Source organism: Caloenas nicobarica, chromosome 2, assembly GCF_036013445.1.
Source record: "Caloenas nicobarica isolate bCalNic1 chromosome 2, bCalNic1.hap1, whole genome shotgun sequence".
In the NCBI taxonomy this organism is placed as follows: Eukaryota; Metazoa; Chordata; class Aves; order Columbiformes; family Columbidae; genus Caloenas; species Caloenas nicobarica.
This window is the reverse complement of record NC_088246.1, coordinates 103,144,136-103,168,893: the sequence shown is the minus strand read 5'-3', so window position 1 is coordinate 103,168,893 and position 24,758 is coordinate 103,144,136. Positions and strand designations below refer to the sequence as shown.

The window sequence follows — 24,758 nt, the reverse complement described above, 5'->3', positions numbered from 1 at the left end:
GAGTAAAACACAGAAGCCTGTTTTGTCTTTTTTTTTTTTTCTTAGTGTTCGACTAGCTTTTCTTTTCCAAAGCTGAATAGAACCTTTTCTCTGGAAGTGTTTCAATTTCCATATTCACATACTATTAATGGTGCGCAGTCAAGAGTGAGAGCACTAGAAATGCAAGTGGTCCCCAAACTGTAATGAAACAAACCATTGCAGAATGACGGTCTTTCTCTTTAGTCCCTTTAATCCTTCATCAAGCATTGCTTTCTCAGCACCGAATGCCACCTTTTCCCTGCACCCCCCCCTTCTTCCTCTCTCTGATTTTTTTGTAATTTGCTTTTCAGCATGACAGGCAGTGGCAGTTTCATTAATTAATACTTCTCCAGCCTTCGAATCCACTGCTGTTTTTCACATGTATCAAATAGTCATTGTGAGCATCAGGGAGGTTTTTGTTACAGTGCTTAACTTCTTCATGCTGTCCAAATCACATAAAGTTTAATTTTTCCAGTGTCTCAAACTTCTCTTGATTAATATAGATGCCTTGTGCTGCCACAGCGCTTGCCAACTCCACTGTTTATTATAAAGGAAATAAGGAACCGTGGGACTGATTAGTACGTCAATTTATATATATCTCGTGTAGCATCTTCATTTATTTTAAAATGATTAACAGCGCGGAGGCACCCCCCTCCTCGCCGAGCGCTGGTTTCCGTCTGGTGCAGGGGCTGCGGGTGAGGCGATGGCTGGCGGGGGGGCCGCGGGGCGGCTGCGCGGGGGGCTGCCCCCGCTGCCCCTCGGGCTGGGGGCTGCCGGCATGGGGGGCTCCTCCGCCGGGGCTCTAGGTGCCCTTCCGGAGAGGCAGCATGTGGGCAACCTCCGCACCGCCGTGGTCTCTCCCCTGCAACAAGGACGACACAGGGGAAAAAAAAAAAAATAAAAAAAAATAAAGCTCATTCTCGCCTCTGCTCCCACACATAACCCTCCAGCAAGCCCTGCTGGTGCTCCTTACCCTTTATTAGCATCACGTACGTCCATTTTGGCCCACCACATGAGGAGTTTTTTGGCTTTTTTTTTAATCACCTCCAGCAAGACAAAAGTGTGTCAGGCCCACACAAAGTCCCCAACGGCTCAGAAGAGCAAGTAATAGCATTTCATGGAGCACTTCAGAAAACGCTGAGAACAAGGAGGGGAGGAAGAGACCTCCAAAAAGAGGAATTTTGAGCGAGCCAAAAGGGATTCGTAACTACATGAGCGTTTTAAAAAGCCTGAAGTTTGAGGTCACAGAGGCAGCTAAAGAAAGAGAAACTGAATTCTGGCGCACGTCTGTCAAATATTAAGGCAGCCTTTTCTTCCCCGCCCCCCGCCCCATGTCATCTTCCTTTTATTTTTTTTTGGTAATTATTCATGAAAATTGGCTATGTTGAAAAAAATAGCAGGGATATTCTAAAATCAAGTGAAATTAAAGATAACATCATGAATAAGTGGGAGCCTGCAGCTCCCAAGAAAAGCTTTAAAATGACATTTAGAACATCACTGTCGGAACAATGCGGTTTACAATCCTGATCCTAAAACAACATGGCAAGATTAATCTTACATAAATGCATTATCCTTAAGCTAAAGTCTTGATGAAGCGAAACAGACCATTTTAAATTAATGCAACATAAAATACGGCACCCATGTAAAATCCGAGCAAGTTTCAAGCTGTGCCTATGGCAGCCCTCAAAATAGCTAACGAAAGCCCAGCTCTGGTTGACATAATGTATTAAGTGCATCTCTTTTGTTAATAGATTTAGAAAATTCCTAATTAAACCTGGCCTGAGATTCATGACATTTACCAGTCAAAGTTTGGTTTAAGTCTGAAAGATTTGCAACAAAATTAAAGAAAAAAAAAGCTGCTGTACAGACTGCAGTATATTTGAAATGTAGGAAACAGTAACTGAATGAGAGATGTGATAAAACTTCCTTAGTTGGATGCTGAATTTCCTGCAGTAAACCAAGAAAGATGCTTTACATTTTTGCGTGGCTGCATCATGCCTGAGAGACCGAGCCACAATTCCAGGAGGAGGCATTCATCATTAAAACGTCTCTTATCAAACCAGCTCTCCGTACATGAGGGAGCACGGCAGGGTTTTGCTGAGCCGAGGGAGGAGAGACGGAGGAAGAGAGGGGAAGGGATGGCAGGCGCCTTGCCCCAGTTTCCCTGGGTGAGAACTGAAAAAAGGGCTGTGATTAGGGGCGCTTTTTTTGGGATGGACAGCCTGTGGGGTGCCAGGTGGCGGAGGGGTGCCCTGTGGGTCTGAGCACCATGCACCCATGGACTGTGCTGAACTGGGGACCACGAATGGGGTCATCCATCCTCCAAATCCCACCTGGCCAGGAGGTGCAGGGTGGCTGGGAGTGGGTGGCCAGACCCCTCTGATAATGGCCAATGGGAAACAGCATCTTGGTTTCCCGTGTGCCAAAACCCACTCAGCAGCTCACCCCCCCATCCTTGTACCAACCTGAGTGGTCAGTCAGATTTTAACCAGCTGACAGCTGCACTGAATTCTTCCTAAAGGGTGAAAAAAATTACCATTTTAAAAAGTAGGTTTTCTACACTTGCAGCATTTTAGAGGGGGGAAAAATAGTAGGGCTTTTCCGTAAATGAAACCTCCAGTTTCCATGCCAAAAGCTGCTTTCATACCAACTTCTAGGGCTTTTCACCAGTTAACAGGAAAATTCAGTTTGTGTGCATGTCAATATACTGGAGACAGATTATTGTATGACATTGAAATAAATCACAATAATCAGTTCGGAGCACAGATACCTTTCCAGTTTGCTGGCAAGGGGAAAGTGTTGGGACAAGAACTACAGCTGCTAATCCTGCCTATAATGCTCATAAACTAACGGACACACAGTACAGGCATATTACTCAGATGCTGGTACAGCAGCCTCCATGATTCCTTGATTGTTTGCGTTATAATCTCCATATGTATGAACGAGACAAATTAGGTTGCCATTTATTTGTTCATTATCTATTATTTTGATTAATGGAATTCTTGTTCTCAGAATAACTATTTAAAAATAACATTTGCAATAATGAGGACTGAACTATTAATCATGATCTTTAGTAGAAACTCTGCAAGGAACTGGGGCAAGACATTTCATATGAACAAATGTCATAAATAGGATTTCTAAACAGACAGTGCTAAAATTTCAAATGAAAAAAAACCAACAATCAAACTCAGAAACAAATGGTTTAAATAACGTCTTCATCTGTGGGGGTTTTTTCTTCTCCTCCCCTTCTCTCCAAAGTTGTTCTAGGACAAGAAGGGCTGTAGTGTTGCTGGACTATAAAAACATCAGAGGTAACAGATGCCTCCAGCCTTTCCCCCAAGCTCCTTTACAATATACATGTATATATATATACTGTTTTCTTGGTGGTTGTTTCCAAACTGCCTATCCCCCAAATTCTGGCTACTCACATTTATGGCCTCTCAAGTATTTAACATTGCAAGAAATATTCTAAAACACTTAAGAGGGGAGAAAATAAAGCTCATGAACTCCTTAATGAGGGTGGTTTACCCCTATCATGCCACACCTACTGCCTCCCTCTCTTATCAGTCAATGAGGCCCAAGAACTGTGGTGTCCAGAGCTCCTTCACAGAAAAGGACCATCAATGACTGCTGCCTCGGGGAGAGCTTCAGACAGAGATATCCATGATAATAACTGTTCTTTTTTTTTTTTTCTGGGTTGCAGCTTTTAATTAATTTTCTGCATGTAAAAGTGTGTTTTTCCAGAGAGTGCAAAGGTTGGAGGTTTGGGGGTTTTGCTTGTGTCACTCACACAAAAGGCTGAGAACTTGGTGTCTCTGGCTCCAGCACTGCAAGTATGTTCCACACACACACGTGTGTGTATATATATATATATATACACACACACACACACACATACTCTCAATTAGACAGAACTCTTCCTCACTGCTAACCAGTAAATCACGCCTTTTGAACAGCCAATTACTTGTTCCTCAAAATTTTTAGAGCATGTTGTTCCACACAGCACTGATAAACTGTATTCCTAAAGCAGGCCAAGTTTTTATATGTTTTTTAAAAAAGCAACAGAAGAAGTTAAATGCAAGACATATGTATTAGAAATTGTTACCACTGCTGTCATCATTTTGCAAAAGCAGGCTAGAGACTGGCTCCTGTGCCTCTGAACGCATCTGGGAATTGGGCTTCTGGCTGCAACTCTGCAGAATCAGGCAATGTCTCTGAAATGACCCCTGGCTTTAGGAGAGTTTTGCTGCCAGAGCTGCAGCAGCTTCACGATTCACATGGTCGCAGGGACCCTTCCGAAGGGGAGCCAGCTTCTGTCTTGCCATGTATAAAAGCAACTGGAGTGCGCTCCCCGAATTCATGCCTACCAAATCAGGTCTTTAGATGCTGCTTAGTGTATTCCAAACTAAGATACATATTCATTGTGGATAAGCAAGCTTAATTATGGATATATTGGGATAGTTAGCATTTATAAAAATATTCAGAATATTCAGTATGTTTAATATGGCAGCATTTCAAGAGAATATACATGACTTTGCACAGATTGTATTGACTTGGGATAAGTAATGAGCATTTTTTGCCCTTTAGACAAAGAAGAGTAAAAAATATTCCAGAGTTGATGGGAAATTCATTTTACATGAATATGTCCTTATTTTTTTAAAGCATTCAGGTAGCAGAAACCACAGTAATTAACGTTATGAAGGAAATGAACATCTTATTTCCCATTTTTTTTAATATATTTCACTGGTGCTGATAACAAAGCATGAAACACAGCCTAATGCTAATATTCTCAAAACTGGGGGTGTATAGTCTTCTTTACATAGCCCTGTAGGCCGCCTGCTTTCCAGTAATGCTGAACACCTGCATCTCCTGTTGGTAGTTCACTACACTAAAGTAGGTTTCCTATTTAGACACCTAAATATAGATTTAGCTGGCTCATTTTTGAAAAAGCCTTCCTGTAGATCCTATTTTTAACACGCAGAATTAGAATTATTCTACAAGAAAACTGCTATATAATGTAGCACTGTAATAAGCTGGGGGACTTTAAAAGCCCTACCTAACATTCTTTTGTAAAGGAAACCTTTTGAGATGATCTGGTTGACTACTGAAGGGAACGGGGGAACTGTGAAACACTAATGTTAATATTTTTACTCTTTAGCAGACTAGTCAGGGGAAAATATTTTACCTGTAAGGAGAAAACATTATGTAAAGTGAATCATTTCCACTTAACATTAAAAAAAAAATCCTTTCATTCTCAAGCTACCATATGTGGTAACTAACATTTCTTGCTCGGAGCATGTGTATGGCACTTCTGTAACTTGAACTGACTTTACACCTTAAACTCTCATGAACAGATCTGTCCCCAATTAAGAAACGAAATGAAGACAGGGAGTGACAATGTTTAATGTAGGAAAACGTAATGTTATCAGAATGCTGCAGGCATCGTTCTCAGTGCAAGCTTGTTTCTCTGCTTCTAAAGGCCCCTACAGCTGCAGGTAGAAATGAGTGCGTTTTCCCTCCCCTGGAGTCTTCTGGGGGAGCACAAAGCCTGCTCACGATGTAAAACAGCAGACAAGTGAGTAATCCTAAGCGACACAGATGCTGACAAACCGAGACAAAGGCTGATACTGAGGAGCAAACAAGGCAAAAGAAAGGGAACTATCTCCTGGAGAAGTGATCATACCGCAGCTTCTGTGGAAGAGAAACTGACTGGCAAGAGACAAAGCGATTCATGAAGCTAACCCCAACCCAGCATTCTGCTATATTGAGAGATGCTGTAATTTAATCAAATACTTTGAAGACAGATTGACACAGACTGAGACTGCAAGAGCAAACTACATTTGCTGTGGAAGAAGCTAGTCAATAAATTCTGGCATGGCAGTAGTTTACAAAGACAAGATTATAAGTAAATTTATTGTGCAGTAATACAACCCAAATTACAAAGAGAGTCCAGATGCAGGCTGGGCTGTCACATCTCTTTTTTGGATAGATACAGCCATTTCAGAATTTTTTTGAAATATATTTCCAGCTTTGACCTTATATTGTCTTTTAGAGGAAAAAAGCCCAGATGCCTTATCTCAACTACACGAGACAATATCATGAGCATGAAAAGATGAAAGAGCATTTTAAAGATGCTTAGGTTTACTAAATCTATATCACTAAACCTATGAGAACCAAAGACTAGTTGAGCTAGTTTGCAGAGCTGCAGTGTTTCACTCTGCCACATACTTCTACTGAGAGGTATGTCCTTGCACAATTTTATTAGATAAGCACCAGAAGTAGAGCGCTTTCATCTAATTCTCCAACTATAGCATAACTTTGCTGCTACTATCCCACAAAAGCAAAGGAAACATTGCTCACAACAACACCTACCTAAGTGCTAAGCCATCCTGAAAGCTTTATGAGAAGAGCTGTTGGCCACTTCTATGACCTGACAGCAACTCAGATACTCCTGTGGCAGCAGTTGGGTTCCCCACATAGCCTTTGGGCTGGAAAGATGAGCAAAAGAGAAGGAGCTCAGAGTCTCCATGAAGGGTGCAGCATATGAACTATGTGACATGGTGCGCAGTGAGGATGTTAACTGAGCAACTAGAAACCAACTCCTGAACTTCATGAAGGAGGGACTAGCATGGAGATGCATTCTCTAAGCACGGCCAAAACCATCTGCAATTGTTTAATAAGAGACAGGAGGACAGGAAAAGTGCTGTAGCCAAAATTACACCAAAAATGTGGATGAAAGGAAATGTGAGTGATGTTTTCACAAGGCCATAAAACTGCCCATGAGAAGGTGTGCCCTGAAACCCACCTGCCAAGCTGGAAGATGGAATGGGAAGATCCAGATTATGACACTGGTCTCCAAAGACATAAGATACACAAACCAAATTCAGTTTAATGGTTTTCTATGTAACAGCTTCGTCATATATAATTCAGAGCGCTGAGAAGTGTTTATTAAGACAGGAAACTCTGTATACTAGAAACAGGAAAGCACACCACCACAGAGAGTCCACAGAAACTGGAAGATGAGAGCCTTTCAAAGGCCAGATATCAGGATATCAGGGTACAAGAAGTACTCTTCAGAAAAATACAGACTAAACATTAGTTGTATTGTTGCAGTAGGAAACATGCTAGTTGTAAAAGCAAATTATTTCTAGGAATTCTTTACGTTCTATCTCATTATTACATATCACTGTGCATTACAGAGTTACCTATCCCATCCAGGCCCCAGTAAGCCAGTAACATGTTTTTTTAAACACTAGCTACCTGCTCTACAATTAACTGACTCTCTATATAACAGACTTCGATAAAACACTTAAAAAATTTAAGAGCTAAAACCCAAGCAACGCTGTCATTATTTATACATGTTATAAAACAGTCAGTGCTTTAGTGATGAGTATCACTGCGCAACTTTTTCCCAGCTACCACATTAAAAACCAAACATCCAATTAATTGTAAAACATACTTGTTTTGGGGCATCTGCGGAGGTGGTGTGAACTTCAGTACCTCGGAGTCCATTAGACTCAAATACCACTGTGGGAACAAGAGGGCTTGTTAACAGATGAACATTCAAGCTTCGTTAGTGTGTATACATTATTTGAGACCATTACAGATTAACCACGTTCAAAAAAAGACACCAGCTACTAGCCTGTGGCCGGAAAATACCAATTTACCGTAACACTTACTGTAAGAGAGTGTGCTAATGGCAGCCTAGGGCCACTGCCCTTTTTAATTCAGACTTCGGCGCTGAAGAAAGCAATCACTGACAACATTAATTATCAGTGTATGTGTAAAGGGACCCTCTTCTTGCATTACTTACCATTTGGCCTCTGTCATTTTGCATCAGACTGGCTTATGTATGCATCATTCACACTTTTCAGGAGGAACCCGCTAGCCTCACTGTCTCGCACAGTGCTCAGGAGGTCTCTCGACACCGGTGGCTTTAGCCTCCTACAGCCTCAACCACAGACCGTGCCAGGTTAAAAACGGCTGGTGGGGATTTCCCGGTTTAGGGCTGACCGGTCTGCGGAAAAATCTCGTTTCTCGCAAAAATGTTCCTGTCAACAACAACGATCAGGCAAAACAAAGCCTTACGTTGTGCTGAGAGGGGTACTTTGATTTCAATTTGTGCTGGTGGCAACAGAATTCATTAGCATATTCGTTTCTGAGTACCTTACTCTCTAATTAAAATAAAACATTTGCAAACAGACTTATCTTAAATGCATTGCAATTTTATGGGGTTTGGGCAGGGATCAGATAAGCAATATCTGGAGAACAAGAGCAATATTCATAAAAATAAAAAACCTGTCTATTAGATTTAGGTACTGGAATTACTTAGGTTAGCATAGTAAGTGAAACATAATTCTTCGCATTTTGTTGGCTGGATCCAAAAGCAGGCAAGTGGGAAAGGGAGAAAGCAAGAGCGAGTGTGAAAAGGTACCTGTGTGGGACCTCTGATGAGTTCTGAGGTGACTGGGTTGGGTAAAGCATTTTCCACATTCTCTGCAGACGCAGTCTCCTTGGCGTGTTTGTGTCCTGAGCATCCCTGTAGTTGGGAGGGAGGGAGGGAGAGAGGGAGGACAGGGTAGCGGGGGGAGAGGAGAGAGGAAAGTTGAGAAGAAAACATTATGCCAGAAGAAAACATCATTAGTATGTCTAATGTGTCATTATGTGAGGCTACCTTCAGGCCCTGGATGACAACTGTCAGCCTTCATCTAGGCACTGGCTGACAGGCCAGGCACACAGAGGACTGCAAGAATGCATAAATTACATTGAATTAAAAAATGCTCCCCGTGATGTGCCCGCACCAGGACTGGCATGTCAGGTGTGCGCTTTTCAGAGCAGCTGGATCCACTTCTCAGCCATCACCCAGCTTTGTCAAGCAGTACATCAGGCAAATCAAAGTGACTCCAGCGTGGCGGAGACAAGTCACATGGATAATAGGAAGTGAGTAGGACCAGAGCCCGACTGTCCCCCCCGGGCAGCAATACCTCAGAGACAAATGCAGAGCGAGCGGAGCCATCACCGACTGATCAAACCTTTCGCCCCTGCCTACCTGCCTGCCGGTGCTGCTTTGACCCCAGACCTCTGAGGCACAGACGAAAGACATCTGTGAATGAAAGTGTCATTCCGGACATTTTGAGCTGGTAGCAGCACAGCAGCCTTCCCCCAGCCCTGGGTAAACATGTTTTCTAGGCCATTAGCATTTGTGGAAAACCACTCAAACCTCTCCTTTTTCTCCAAAGGTCAGTTTACAGCATCTGACTTAAAGGGCTAGTCTTTGTCTTTTTGCTGCTGATCAAAAAAGACACATTTGACTTTTATTGGACTTTTTTATTATTAAAAAAAAATCGTGTTTGAACATCTTTTCTATTTTGGTAAAACTCCCTCCTTGGAAGGAAAGAGTTGATGTTTCCATTTGCCACTGGAATACTTCGGCTTTTAAAGATATTCTTAGGGCGTTGTCAGCACAAGTGAAGTTTCAGTTTTTCTTTCATTCACACCCCCCCACTCCATTACAGCATTTAAAACGAATAAAATTGTGAATAAAGAAGTGGCAACAAAAGCCCCTGCCACAATTGAAAAATCAATTGCAGGATTCCAGAGGGCTCATCTGAAAATGAATGGAAAAGAAGACGGGCTGCCATTTACTCTGTTGGTATTGCACCAAGTGTCCTGCAGTGTTTTTTACCACAGCACATACTGAAAAGAAATGTCTGGCTGAAAAAAAAAAAAAAAAACCAAAACCAAACCAAACAAAAACAACAACAACCAAAAACACCACCAAAAAAACCCAACAACCGAAAAAAATAACCACCGCCCCACTCACAAATTGCTTTCTCTCTTTATAATAGCACCTCCTGCAGATGGCAGCATAGTCTGTATAATGTAGCTGAACACACTCCCAGCAATTAAGTTCCTGGCAGTCAAACACAAGATCATGAATTAGAGGCAAATCCAGACCACATATACACCCACACCAAAAAAAAAAAAAAAAAAAAAAAAAAAAAAAAAAAAAAAAAAATCACTTAAATTTCAATAAGAGTTTCACTGTACTGTAAGACAGTCATGATTAAAACAGGTTTTCTTGTCTGTTACTAGCATTTTCCCCTCACTGGCCAGAACAACAGCTGCAGGCTTGAAAGCAAAGCTGAGCCAAGTGTGTTGAGGCACCAGACATGGCCTTTGCTGGACCACTGTGCCGTCCACCAGACAGGCAGGGACAGGCAGGGATGGGCAAGGCAGCTGAGCAGCTCCCGCAGAGCCTGGGAGACCTGGGTTCCTCAGGTGGTTTTCTGCCACCTGCGGAAAGACATTTAATCTCCGTATACCCCAAGTCTCCTTCTGTGAAAGATGAATACGCTCAGCAGCCTTCATAGAAACACTGCTCCCACTTGAGTCGTGCACGAGGCAGGCTGAGAAGGCTGTTGTAAGCCAACGTACCCTGTACGAAGCCTGAATGTGATGAGGGTAAGACTTTGATCTATCCCCGCCCCGGCACTCACTTGACCATACTTATTTAAAAAAACAGGTGCAAAAAATGGATTGTTTCCAGGTATATTTGCGGTTTTTGCATTTCCTAAGAACCATAAAGCTTTTGATAGTTGAGAGCTTTGAGCTACAGGCATCATTGCTGCAAGGCGATATCCATCTGAGTCATCACTCAGGTGATCCTACAGGTGAACAAAAGAGGGTGGATGACTACAGGTGTTAGCAAATTAAGGCAAATGAACATGACTATCTGAATGGGAGCTCCTGCGAAATCGGTGCTCAAAGCCAGTCTGAAAGAGCCCCAGGGACAGAATGCATCTGCTGCCATAACCCGCCTTTTCCTCATGTGGTGATTCATGTAAATATCATGAATAAAATAAATGACCACTACTAAATATAATAATAAGATTATCTCTATAAGCATTTGGGAAGACTGGACAGTGTGAAACAACCCTAGTGTATGCGCAGCAAGCTTTGTGTTTGCAGCTGCATCACAAAAGCACGTACGGCATCACTCTTTTCCAAGGACACACTGGAATAGACATAAATGTAAAAGAAAGGATCCCAGAAATAAATCTAGTAACTCTAAGGGAAGTTGAACACTGCCATATCACACACTGAAACATTCTACTACAATCCAAGATGAGGTAGTGTACCAAACACCCAAGCGAAGCCTACTGGGAACATTCAATTGGTAAAAAAAACCTCATGTGACAAATAGTATACCTAAGTGGGATTTTTGGTTGCTTATGTCATGATTGCCATATTCAGACTTAATTGTATGATGCATACTGACTCAGAGGGGCTCAGTCTAGGGCCGTGTGTTATTTCAGACAAGGTTCATTTACCCTCCTCTATTCGCAGTTGGTAGGATCTTGTTCCTTTTGCCTGCAGCAGCTTTTTTAGTGATATGATTAACAGCCATCACGCCAATTAGTCTGGAGAACCATCAACAACATGGAAGCTGTATGTAAAATAAAGACACGCTACATAAAAAACAAGGTTTCAAATTCTGAAAACTTGATTGCTGTAAAACACTTGGAATGAAAGAAGAGATTTCAAGGCAGAGATGGGTACTACACAACTCCCACTTAAAGTGTCTCTGGAAATCACTGCCCGGCAAAAACATTTTGGTAGTAAAATCCCTCTTTTTAAAATTAGGTAAATACAGACCTCCTTGGAAACCTGCCCCTACTTTACTTTGCCCCAACGGTCCTCATGGTTTTCAGATGCCTGCGTACACCAAGTCACATTCTAGTTCCTGGCTTTTACTGTTTCTCTCCATCCTTCTTAGCATGGCTGGGAGCTCACTGGACCAGTAAAATTTCTCTGAGCAGCCTGACTATTAAATAACACCAAGGAGGGCACCCACGTGAAGGTACCCCAAGCTGATGGTGGAACAATTAACTGGTATTTAGAGCAGGCAGGGAGAAACTTTAGACAACATTTCCAGGCACTGGGATGGCAAAATCAAAGTTGGCTGGACAAAAACAGGAACGCTGACCTTGCAGTTTCAGAAACCAAGCATTTCCTCCTCTGCTTCCTTAACAAAAACCAGGAGCTTGATGTTAGTTGCATTCATCACATAGCCCCTAACACCTGCAAAATGGTCTACTTGATAGCAATAAATAACAGTTGCTTCTTATATAGCATTACTTTTTCAATGACTCAGTAAAACTGACAATGGAGTGGCTGAAAGCTGCACCTCATGGACTATTTCAGACAGATTTTGCCTTTCTGTCTTCTCCAAAAGGCCTTCCACCAAGACCTAACCAAATTCTATGGCTCCTTCCTCGCCTCACAGCTGACAGACCAGTCAACTCACACAAACCTTCTGGGCACTAGACCAGAGCTGTCCTTAGACTATCAGCTTCCAAACGTCCTGGGTTTCATCCCACTTGAAAGATGGGGTCACAAGCTCCATTTCACACATGCTTTTGACAAAACAGAGAGCATTACGTCAGGTGAGGACACTAGAACACCAGTCTGGAACACATGCTTTTTCCATGGGGAGTTCGGTTCTTGCACAACTTCTACTAAGAGAAGAAGCGTATATAAAAAAATGGGATGGTTTACGAACAGTGAGAACTGGGACTATGGCTCCCATTCTCCCCCCTGCCCTACACACACACACACCCCTCCAGCCCAACAGTAATAAATCAGTGTGATTTTCAGTTTCCACTGAGACAAACTAATTCTGGCAGATAATCAGGAAAGTATGGTTTCAAATGAAAATAAAAAGGTGTTGGTTTTTGGTTTTTTTTTCCTTCTTCTTTTACATGGCAGTTGACTGGCAGGAGACAGAAGGAGAGCTATGATACCTTTTTAGTCCCTGAACTTTTAAACTGGCTATTTGCACCAACTGCCTCTTCTGCTTACGTGAATTAGTAAGCGCAGATTCGGCCCTATCTCTTTTTAATTATAAACATACAAATGGATCAAAAGAATGATTTGAAAACAACAGCAGTCTTTGATATGAACAACGAAGATCTTAAGACTTTCGTCATGAAAGACAAAGGACACTGACAAGTAATCACCTTTCTCTGTTGTTGGAAGACTTGTTTGCAGACAAAATTGAACAAAACCTCAAAAATAACATCACAGATAAGCCCCAGAGAACGTTTACTTTGCCTGAAGCAAAAGGACTATGGTGCGTGCCAGCACACAGGGATCTTCCTGTGATGACTCCTGTGACAGCACATCTATGTAACTTTAGCCCGCGTGAAGCGAGGGGACAAAGGAATAGTAATACTCCAGGTGAAACTAGACACGTTTAACCTGCGACAGAAATGTCACACAGTGAACGAGAGGGGATGCTGCAATGTTAGAGATTGGTAAACAAACCTATTCAAGCCTATCCAGAAATGATAAAAACAATGAACTTGTAATCCTAACTGTTAAAGGGAAGGAAGGAAGAAACCGTGAAACAGCATGCTGTGGCTGTGAACGAAGCGGGAACAAGCCGCACCCTCAGCTATGGAAGGGCTTGTGAAAATCTTACCTGCGTGATCCAGGACAGGGCTGTTGGCACCGCAGGTTTGGTACAACGAAGCAAGGTCCTTTGGAATGTATGTTTTAAAGATATTTAAAACGTCCAAATGTTTCTCATGCCCGTCTGATCCCAGATCCTGCTTGCTGGAGTGTAAAGCCGGAGAAGCTCCCACGGCGGTGGGCTGGGGCTGCAGCAGTGGGCTCGCTCGTGCTGCCGCTGTGCAGTTTGCCAATGTCCTCATCTCGCTCCCAGCCTTCGTGTGAGACTCCCTCTGAGGCACCAGTGGCTCTTCGTGTTTAGCGTACTGCTCGCTTTTACACAGAGGATGATACTGCGGCGGCGGGCTGAATTTGGCCTTCATGGAGTCGGACACACACTGCTTACCTGGAGAGGCAAAACTAGGACTTCCTTGGGGAACCCCGTACTTTTCCACTTGCTTACTGTTGGTGGGCTGTGTGCTAGGCCTGGATATGACTGTCGGAGTAGGTGTTACGCTTCTGTTATACGCTCCCATTTGCATAAGTTTGGAATTTGCTTCATATTTACTTTTTTGTTGTGCTGCTATGCTGTATTGCTCCTGGGAATGGTTCAACTTGGGCTGTCTGTACCCATCCAGGCCTGATAAGCGCGGACCACAGTGGCCAAACGCATGACTGTCCTTTGACTGATGGGTAGTCCCGGACTTTGCAGTCATCCCGATGGAGAGAGAGCTGCTTTTGGACCCCGTCGATGCACTTGGCACTTGAGTGCGCGTAAATCTGGCAAGGGGCAAAGGCTGGCACTCCTTACCACCCAGAGCGGGAGGGGGGCCGGTACGCCCACTCCTTGCCAGAAAGACCAGGTTGTTTTTAATACTCTTGAATCCGTTCTGTTGAACCCAAGGGGGGACCATTGAGTTACAGCTGATTTTGTGCAAAATTGTTTTGTGCATCCATAGGACTTCAGGGTAGTAGGTCTTGTGACTGCAGAAAGGACACGGGTAGACAATTAAAGCAGCCTGCAAGGATGTATTCAGATTTTTATTGCATGAACTATCCCTTGTTGATTTTTCACTCAAATCGAGCGGAGCTACCTCTTGAGCTTCAGCACCTTTTTCTGTCAGAGGATGCTCCCTGTGTAAGTCCAGCAAATATTCTCTAGCGCGACTAGCCTGCACTTCAAGTGAAGTTTTCAAATCCATGACCATGTTTGAAGATGCCTGGCTCACACCCGAGGCAAAGCTAGCAATGCGACTAGAGCAAGGGAGCCCTTGGCTATGGTGAAATGCTGGCATCTTTATGTCTGTAGAACCTTTTAGATCTTCGTATTTTGAAAAAGGCTCCTTGCTGATGCTCTCCAGTGCTGACACCAGGGCAGGAATCTCTGGTTTAGATTCCCTGGCCTCATTTTCTCTGGCATTGCGGCTTCCCAGCTTCGGGAGTTCATCCAACTGAGATGTTACCATCGGGGTTTCCTCCTCAGAAAAGTTGCAGCGGTATGGCTTTTCATCTGAATGGGACAAACAAAAAAACCCATCATTGTCATTTTATGCAGAAAGGAGCCCAAAACACTGAGCAAAATTCAAGATTAGAATAAGATAGCAGGAAAAAATGCAAACTTTGGTATTAGTGTCGTAATGACATGCTAGAGACTAAATGTACTGTATAAACAAGAAAATATTGAAATAAGACACAACAGTTCAATTTACTTTTAAAGATGACTGCAAATTCTGGATAAACTCTCTAATGCTGCATGTTCCTGACATTTTGAAGAAAGAACAATTCAGAAATATACCTATATTAAAATTCCAGGACTGCAAGAAAAATAAACAAATATGCAACCATTTAAAGCTTTAACAAAAGCAAAGATAATGGAGCCAGATAAGACTGACCTAGTTAAAAGTTTGTCAGCGCTTCCATTACAAGCCCCTATATTCAAAGAGTTTCTAACCCAGCAATAAAAATTGGCTCCACAAAAAACCTAAGCATACAAGCAGGCACAGCACATAGAATAAATTGCTCACTTAAGAGGGACTTTTGCAGTGGCCAAGAGTACAAGATGAGTTATGAATGATGTAAATTTTGAATTTTCCATCCGTTAGTTTAAAGCAGACACATTTTTTAACATACTTTTTACGTGTGAGTCAAACTTCAGGAACATTTTATGACCACTCGATCCACTGAGAGATAAGGAGTTCAATATTTTCAGCCATGTAGGTTACAGAATTCAAACCACACTTTTGATTCTTCTCATCTTCTTCACTTCTCAGCCCTCCAGAGTACATTTATCTACCTTAACACACGTCCTGGAAAGGGAACATACTGGGCAGTAATTAAAGCCATTTAAAAGGGAAAGAGGAGAGTTGAATCTGTTTTGCTGGGAGCTCTGGCTACCTCTGCCTGCTCTTCCAATGCCGATCTTTCACAGCCGCTGATCAAGCCATTGAATCCCTCCAAATCAGATCACAAATCGCTTCTGCAGAGATTTCCATCACAGCACTAAGGTTTACTGCACTGAAACCATTTAACATGTAACTGAATGGAATCATCTGACAAACTTTCAGTTTCAATTAACATGCAGTTAATGAGCCACTGCCAGGCAAGTGTAAGGAGACAATGCTCCATCTAAAACATCACTAGTCCAAAGTGATCGCTGCATCCGTAGGAGGGGTGAGAATGGGAAAGGAGTGAACTGCTCTAGAGCTGCATATCCTCTCACATGAATTCATAAAAGCCAGCACTTCAGAAAATCAAGAGCTGTTTGTTAGTGCAGTGCAGCGCCACGGGCATTATTCTGCACGGCACAATGGAAGAAGCACGTCTTCACTGGAGTTCCACTGCAAAAAAGTCTATTTAGCCTTGCCTTCAATTCAAGCAAAAAAAATTCTTAAGCTTTTCTTTAATTTGAGGTAATTAGGTTAAAAATAACTCAAAGATTTCCAGCCTTGCAGGGCTGAGTGCTCACTCTGCTAAGATAATTTTCTTTTCAAACCACCACAACCTAGAAACTTGTTTTTCCTGTGTTGCAGGGGGCACAGCTTTGGGAAAGCACATGCCCAGCACTTCTAGCCAAATTTACAATTTGAAACAAAGACACCGAATGCAGCGGTGAAATCTGACACTGCACATCTGTGTTATTTTCAAAGCACATCTGTCAAACTCCAAAATATTTGTGCTCTTAAATAAGATTTCAAGGCTTCTCTTCATGATCGCAAGTAGTGGCTCCTTTGATCACCGTAGTAAATAATAAAGCAAAGCAAAACCAAATCACTGGGTTGTAGCAGTATCCAGCAGAGACTGAATCAACCTACGGGTGACGCTGCGCAGAGCGGGCAGAGGAGGGAGGTGAGGGACCACAACCAGCCCCGCTTTGGGGGTCTGCGGAGCCAGGAGGCATCGGTTGCTCCTTGGTCCACCTGTGCAGAAGTGACGAAGGGGTACATCGGCAAATGCCCGCGAGTCCCAGGTTGCTCTGCGTACCTCAGACACTCCTTGATGCTTTCTGACTCAGTCGAAAACCTACGCACTGCACTGCTTCTGCAAGGAGGACAAAGTCGAACAGAGTGTGAGGTGGCACAGGTCTGAGCACTCTGCACTCTTTAGGTCTGGACTGTGCAATTCAGGTCCGTGCTAGGCGAGGGAAGGAGCAGGAGGAAGCGGAGACAGAGACTACAGTCCCATGTGCCCCAACAGCCATAGGTATAAAGTCTGGGACTGCAAACCCAGAGGTAGCTACTACAGTCCTTTTAGCCCTATTGCTTTAGTGCAGCCACAAAAGACAAAGGGATTTTCTACGTGGAAAATGTAGCACAGAGCACGAAAATGATGAAGGCATCTCTGAGGTGTATCAAGGGCTGCAGTTGCCCTAATGCTAGAGGTATAGTTTCTAACATCTCTTCATAATGTCTTGCCAGATTCAATTTTTCTGATGTCTCATACGAACAGTACTGAACATACTAGAAATAATTTTGAAAGCTTTGATCAAAGTTTCAGTACCGATATTTGCGTTAATTGTTCAAGCTGCACTTCCAGCAAGCAAACAAACGAGCTCTACACCCCTTCTCCAAGATGTGGACGGACATGTTTTCCACCTGCAGGCCAACTCATACTTCTTCCCCAGCCCCATCCTGCTCTCCCCACCAGGGACCTGACACTCCAGATATTGACACCCAGGCTGAAACGCCACCACGTGCCGCACTCCCCATCACAGGTTGTGGTCCCGTTGGGCTATGAGTAGGTAGCAAATGCCAGGGGGAAAGAGGGAATGCAGGCAGGAGGAGTCAGTATGTGACCCAATAATACAGGCAGAGCCTTTTTAGAAAAATAGATTAAATTTATTTCTGCCTGCTCCCAGCTGCTTGCCCCAGCTGAAAACGGGTACTAACAATCCTTTTAAATCACTGGTATAAAATATTGCTCTAACCAGCACAGTGCAGGCATTACTGTCACCAGAAACTTTTGAGATTTTATTATGGCCAGGTCAAAGCAAAAAGCCGTGAATGGGATTCCTTTTCCATGATCTCTAGGGACTATAACTCACATTTCTCATTGAAAGAGTTCTTGGCTAAGCATGCTCTCACTTTTTATCCTCCAATCCCTATCATCTCCTCACGTTTGTCTCAATTCCTTTGTTTCTTACACAAAACAGCTGTTTATCTGCTGCACTTGAAGAGTGAGAGAGGTCCTTTTACCACATCTCTGAAGTGTTACGCAGGGGTGTCTGCTGAAGTGGACACATTTTACAAGTTTCCCGCCCAGGAGGTAGCTGCTGATGCCACCTCGTGCCTTTGGCTTGGCCATAGCTTCAAGTATCAACAGCATCGCAGACCACAGGAGCACAAAGCAGGATAGCACGAAGTACTTAACTGTATGGGAAACCATGGTCCAGAAACACAGGAACATTCAGGAATTCAACCAGTTCTTCAAAAATTTACCTAATTGTCATCATTTAGTTACATATCTTACACAGGCAGACGAAACTGACTCCCCTTCTCCCCACACACTCGTATCTCTCTTCTCTCTTTCTCCTCCTCACAGGCATAAATTCCACTTGTTTCCTCCCCAGCTCTGTTTCTCCACAAAACCAAATTTCAGAATGGGCCACACAGCTGTTTTAATTCATGAGGCTTCCTATAAAGTAAACCAGGCTACAAGCCTGAGGACAATGGAACTGTGATTTCTATTCAGAAGAGCAGAACTGGCTAGAAATTGGCCTCTTTTCTGGCTAGCATTACAGCACTAGGAGTTGAAGGGAAAGGAGCAGATGTAATGTGTTTGATTTTTAGTAAACATTTGATAGTGATTTGCACTTTGAGATGAATGCTGTGGCTCCATTTGAAAACTGGCTGCAAATAAATCATGATAAAAGCAAAGGATCACATTGGAAAAAGGTGCAATATTGCAAGACCTGTATTAGGTCCTATTTCACTTGGTATTTTCTTTAATGATCCAGAAGAGACTCTAGACAGCACACTAACTTAAATCTCCAGGAAATATCGCATTTGGAGGAGCTGCAACAATAACGAGGACAAGGAAATAATGCACAGGGACTTAGAGAGAATAGAAATGCAGTCTGAAAATAATCAAATGAGATTCATTCTGGAAAAAGGCAGGCTAAGACAAGTGAAGGGAAACATTCCAAAAAAACCCAAGCAGTGGGAGAGCGCAACCTGGAAAGCAGCAATGTTGAAAATAACAGATGTTACAATAGATGGCAAGTTAAACACAAGCGTACTAGGTGAGGTTCTTCAGCTTAGCTTTCACAAATAAAAGCATGCACTACAGAATTTAAAATAAAAATAGAACTACCCCTCTGAAGAAGACATGATGGCCATGCTGGTCACACTATTTTATACACACACACACATATATATACACACCACAGTATTGGGCAATATGTAGAAGCAATATGTAACCATAATACGAGACACAGCAGGGGAAAAAATGCAAAAACTAGGTTTGCAGTAGAGAATCAGTCTTTTGTCCTGTGAAAGGAAGGTCCAATGAAAATACTCCATGCCTCTAGCGTATCTGTGCAGATCTGCAAATAGGGACAAGTCAGAAGGAGTTGAGAGAACTGCAACAGAAAAGTAACCGACCAGAAAATAAAGATGAAGACTTAAGTGTCTCTCACATGGCTGAGGGAAAATGGGAGGGTGACAGGCCAATGCCTGCAGCCTCCCCAGGAGCACCAAGCTCCAAAGGAGAGAATTATGTCATCCTGAGCACTGGAGTCTATCACAGCAATCAGATATAATTGCGCGCAGGAAAACTTATGATGAGCAGGAAAAAAAAAAAAAAAAAAAAAAAAATCTCAATTATGTGTATTTTTCAGCTTGCAGAATAAATGTCAAGGGAAGAGGTGGAACACCACTTGGACTGTAAAACCTCTATGGACAAAACACAGATTATCAATGCATGACAAAAATCCATTCTTTTCACAGGGAGGCAGAAAGCATGACTTACTCCTCTCCTTTGCTCTACCAGCACAGCAAACCAAACCAAACCCCCTTGTACACTAATACCCACACACTACAACTGCATTGTAGACATACACCAAAACCAGCCTTTCTTTCATACTAACTTCCTATGTGGTTAGCTAAGGAAAGGACGCCTGGAGCACTCAACGGTGAGTCCGTGATGCTCCTTAGCAGTAGGTTTATCATCTGAGCACAGGCCAGGCTGACCCAGTATCTGTTTTGCAGAGGATGATTTATCTTCCAGCAGCCATGCCCCCTGCCTGCATATCTACTTCTTATACTTCACACAGCATCTACCAGCTCCCCTGCTTTCTGCTCTGGCTGCTTCACTGGGCAGATCCCCAATGTAGTGGCAAAGCAGATGTGAGGTGGGAGACAACTCTTACAAACCCTCTTAGGTTTTCTTACAGCACAAGGCCACATGCCTCAATGAGATACTGGGAATAAAAACTGATGCTATTTTGATACGAGATCCAGCTTCTCATCTGAAAAGCTCTTCTTGCTTTACATGTTGTTAGATGTTTTCAGATGTAGCTACCGCAGCTCCTCAGTAGTTCAGAAAAAGAGACGACGAAGGATCAGACCAGTCGGTACTGCAGATCGGGACAGGCTGGCAGGTAAGAGCGTGATGCTAAAGGGCAGAAAGCACACGATCAACTAACATCCCTGCTTCCTCTCAGACTAATTTTAGAATTAGCTGTGAGTGGTTTTGGCTGAAGATTTGAGGTTTTTAACAGGGCAGAAACCCAACACAGCTCTTGAGACTGAGATGCTGGCTGATACAGAGGTTGTACCAGTCAGCTCACCCTTCCTGCAGAGGTTTCCCTGCGGCTGTGCGAGGGGAGAAGCAGGGGAGAAGGGGAGAAAGAAGGGATGCTGTCCCACACCATGGCCCAGCAGTGCACAAAGAACAAGTCCCAGGTGCCCCAAGAAGTCCTGCATCTGTCTGCTCATGAGCAAGATGTTTCTGGTTTATACTGCACTGCTTTTCTTTATTATTCTTCACCATTATTTTTTCCCTTTTTTTTGTTTGTGGTTAAATGTTGGGGAGTTACCTTTTCACTTCCACACCATTAGCCGTACATTTCTAACAATGCTATACTTCCATCCTTAGCAAATAAACCCAGATCACAAGTTTACCAATCAGAACTAGCAGCCCTGTGGTATAGTTTGCATTCATGGTCTCCATTCTCCTCTTCTACATCTAGAGACCTTGTAGTTCCTAAAATGACTTCTCATTGACGCTTCAATCTCATGGCTGACAATTTCAGGTCAAGGATGCATGATGGCAACTGTCAGCTTTCAATCGAGTATTTATTGGGAAAGGACGCAGACTATGAAAAAGCATGATCTCACAAGTAGAGAGAGAAGAACTACAGTTTTGCATCCCTGGTTTTTTTGGGAGTGGGCCCAGGAAGGGGAAATTACTATCTGACCAAAGCAATTTTAACTCTTCTAGGCACCTTAGAGTAACGAAATTTAGCATTTTTTCACCCACTCTTTCCTTCACAAACTGTACTACCACTCTTGCCATGATGATTCCATGACTAGTGCTTAAAGCCCTAAATTCAACTTTTTTTAAGACCATGCAATTTTTCAGCTGGTTTTCTTGCACATTTGTTTTCAGGCTTCCCTCTATTCCTGGAACAGCAACATATGGATTTATTCCAAAGTCCTGTTTGCTTCATTTCACTAACTTTACCCTTTGCAATTTCTAGCTTTACCCCCAAGTTACTCTTCACTCTCGCTGCTGAACGCTTAAAACATCGTACCACAATGCCCTGAGTGTGCAAATAGCTGAAGGGCCTCATTATATTGTTTGCCTCCTTTCCTCTGCAGAACTGGGGGACGCTGCAGGGGGTGAAAGTGGGGACAGGCCAGCCGAGCCCACGGCTCCCTGGTCTCCATTTGACTAATCTCTCTGGCATTGTCCGGGAGGACACCTGCTGCTCCTGAAAACAAAACCCACTGAGCTCTTACAATCCAAGCAGCAAAAAACATGAATAGGCAACAATCTAACTAATTCAATAAAGTTTGTTCACAGTTCTGGACTGCACATGTTGAGGTACTTGAATTATTTTAGATTTTTATTATCATCAGAGATACTGATTGCATTAGTTTTGCATTTTGGAAAAAATCTGAAAGGTCACCAAAGTGATTGGAAAAAAACCCACCAAAATTTTAGTTGATTAAATTTGAAACTTAACCTTTTAAGATGAGTAAAATCTGAGTCTGAGAACAGTTATGGTATAGCACACAAAAGACCCCTTTCTCCAAGGTATTCCCTAACTCAGTAAAATTACAAATTCCTTTGCACAGCAGAAACGCTTTAGAGTTATGTCACATTTCAAGGAACACTTCTTTTTTCCTTTTTTATTTTTTTAAGAAAAGGGAGGCCTGAACCCATCCCCCATCTCCACAGCTACAGATGCAAAGGCCAGCAAGGTTACTGGAATTTCAAGCACTTTAAATAGAGAATAGGCACCAAAGTAGTAATGGAGGAACTAGGTGGGAAAGGGTATCAGCTCCAAAATCTGTCAGGGTAAACTGCATGTTATTAGGTACCAGAGGCAAGATGAAAAAAAAGCTGAGAGTTCACAGCAAATTTTTTCTTTCCAGCTACTTGTGTATAATTTTTCCTTAAAGAGTATTTGGCTTTATTGTTATCTAGGGTATTGATGCTACAAGCCTTCCAAAGGCCAACTGGCTGCAAGATCATGTGCAAATTACTCCACTCTCCCCTCGCGTAGTATCTTTTCATCACCCTCAGCTTCACACAGGTGCACATCAAGTGCGACAAGCTTTGCGCCCAAGTCTAAAGGCAAACAAACTCTCTTCTAGCGCCGGGTGCTTCAGGATCTCTCTCCCAGGCATCAGCCCTTCCAGAGTCAACACAGAGTTTATTTGAGGGTGAGGGAAGGAAAGAATCCACAGCAGAGCACATAACGAAGTGACAGTGCACGTGTGGGTAAAATGCCAGCAGCAGCCACAGACATGGCACTTCCAGCGTTCATCACGTCTTTCCGCACCTCCTCAGTGAGATTTGTTTGTAAGTCATTGCATATATGGTGCATAGGAATTCTGGGCAGTGGCAGAGCTAGCAATGACTTACCAACCCTTTCACTTCTGTATTTCTCACAAAGGTACATGAGGGTAATCTCTGCTCGGCAACAGAGGAAAAGCTCCACAAAATAATGTGTACTTATCTGCAGGCAAACCTGTAGCTCATGTTATCACAATATTTCCAAGCGCCTTTTCCACCCCTCATCCGCACGAGCTTGACCCAAGGATAGTTAAGACTTCAGCAGGGCTTTTTCCAGTTGAGAACAAAGTTTGTCCTTTAAACAAAGAGTTGCAGGGGAGGTGACACTGGTCTGTCCAGCCTCACACAGCAAGGCTGCAACTAACACATCCAGTCCCCAGGTGGCTGCTGCATCTTGCTCGCATGCCCAGCACGGCCCCTTCTGGGACTGGATTTCCCAGTCGTGTTCCACAGCCCCTCTTGACCCTGTGAGCTTCAAGAGCATCCCAGGGTCTTCCCACTTCGTGCAGGGCTGCTCCAGCTATAGCCAGGCAAAGCATGGCACCAAGAAACCAAACTGAATTGCCCACGTTACGCACAGCTTTTTCACCTCTGTCCCCACCTCACAAAACTTCAAACCTGCTTTTCTTCCTTTAGGAAACGTAACGTCAAAGTGCACAAGTGGATGCTGAAGAAAAGGTCTATCACCCCCACTCATGGACAAAAGGCACTAACATACAGGCACCTTCACAGTCCCACATCATTGTCTGGATGCTGGAAGGTGGTGAGGGAATGGTAACTACTTATCTATAAACTATGGATATATTAGAGGCAGAGTTGAATATGTACACAGGACCAACACAAAAACACTTGCAGGGACTGCCTGCCAAAATGAAAACTGTATGATTTGACATTGCCTTAAATGTTGCTGCCCATAATATACTTAAAGAAAATTATGGGATATAAAACCTCTGGAATGCTCTGTGAAATTAGGAAGTGATTAGGTCAGATGATACCAATTTGACTCTAACACAGCTTTGTCGTAATGCCAGAGTTAATAGCAATACCGTATGAACTGGTCCAAAACCAAAGCAGAGTACTTCCCATACGCTTTGTAGCTGCCAGGCATTTCTGCGTGTGTGGCCCTGCCTGTTAAGTTTGGTGCAGGTAGAAGGAGGAAAAAGAAAGGGCATCAGACCATTAACACAGCAGGATACGTAATTAAATTTGAGAGGGTAGGATTTGAGTAGGGGGTGGTGTGTCTTTTGGCTTTTGGGTTGGTGTTGTGTTTTTTCTTTTTAATTTAAGGCACAGAAAGAGAAGTACAACTGATGCATCAAAACTACTTGCAGAGGAGATGGAAAATTACTACTCAAGATGTTTTTTTTTCTTTTTTTTTTTTTTAAAAGTAAGTGGCAGCCTGCCTATACAGCCACTCCAAACACAGACCCAAACAGTTGTAAATCTTCCTGGAGATCTTCCGTTTCATTCCAACAGTCAGACTTGCCCCAATGTCTGCTTCAGAGCGTCTTCTTGATCTCCACCTGTTCCTCTTTCTTCAAGTACATTAAGGAGAAAAGCTTTCCAGGCCAGGACTGTGAACTGGCAGCCACCTCGTACAGCTTAACATTCCTCATCCAATACTTCACTTCTCCTGTCATATATTAAGTGTGGGTAGCATATTGCCATACATCATAAAGCTCTTTAACCAGAGCTACTCAGTCAGAAAACAGAGGGTACAGCTGTGCTCTAGGCTAGCATTCTGCAGAAATACCTAAGCTACA

At 43.1% G+C, this 24,758-nt stretch overlaps 1 protein-coding gene across 2 annotated transcripts in view; it reads right to left on the bottom strand.

The window, feature by feature from the left end:
- Positions 1–740: 740 nt before the first annotated feature.
- Positions 741–24,758, bottom strand: part of ZNF516 (zinc finger protein 516) — a 102,607-nt gene continuing 78,589 nt past the window's right edge. For both annotated transcript variants that reach the window (XM_065630028.1, XM_065630029.1), the window contains exons 3-6: positions 13,505–14,983; positions 8,453–8,557; positions 7,478–7,545; positions 741–880 (exon numbers count right to left, since the gene is read on the bottom strand). In XM_065630028.1, the coding sequence (XP_065486100.1) occupies positions 821–880; positions 7,478–7,545; positions 8,453–8,557; positions 13,505–14,983 (1,712 nt within the window). In that variant the 3' untranslated portion in view covers positions 741–820. The remainder of the gene's footprint in view (positions 881–7,477; positions 7,546–8,452; positions 8,558–13,504; positions 14,984–24,758) is intronic.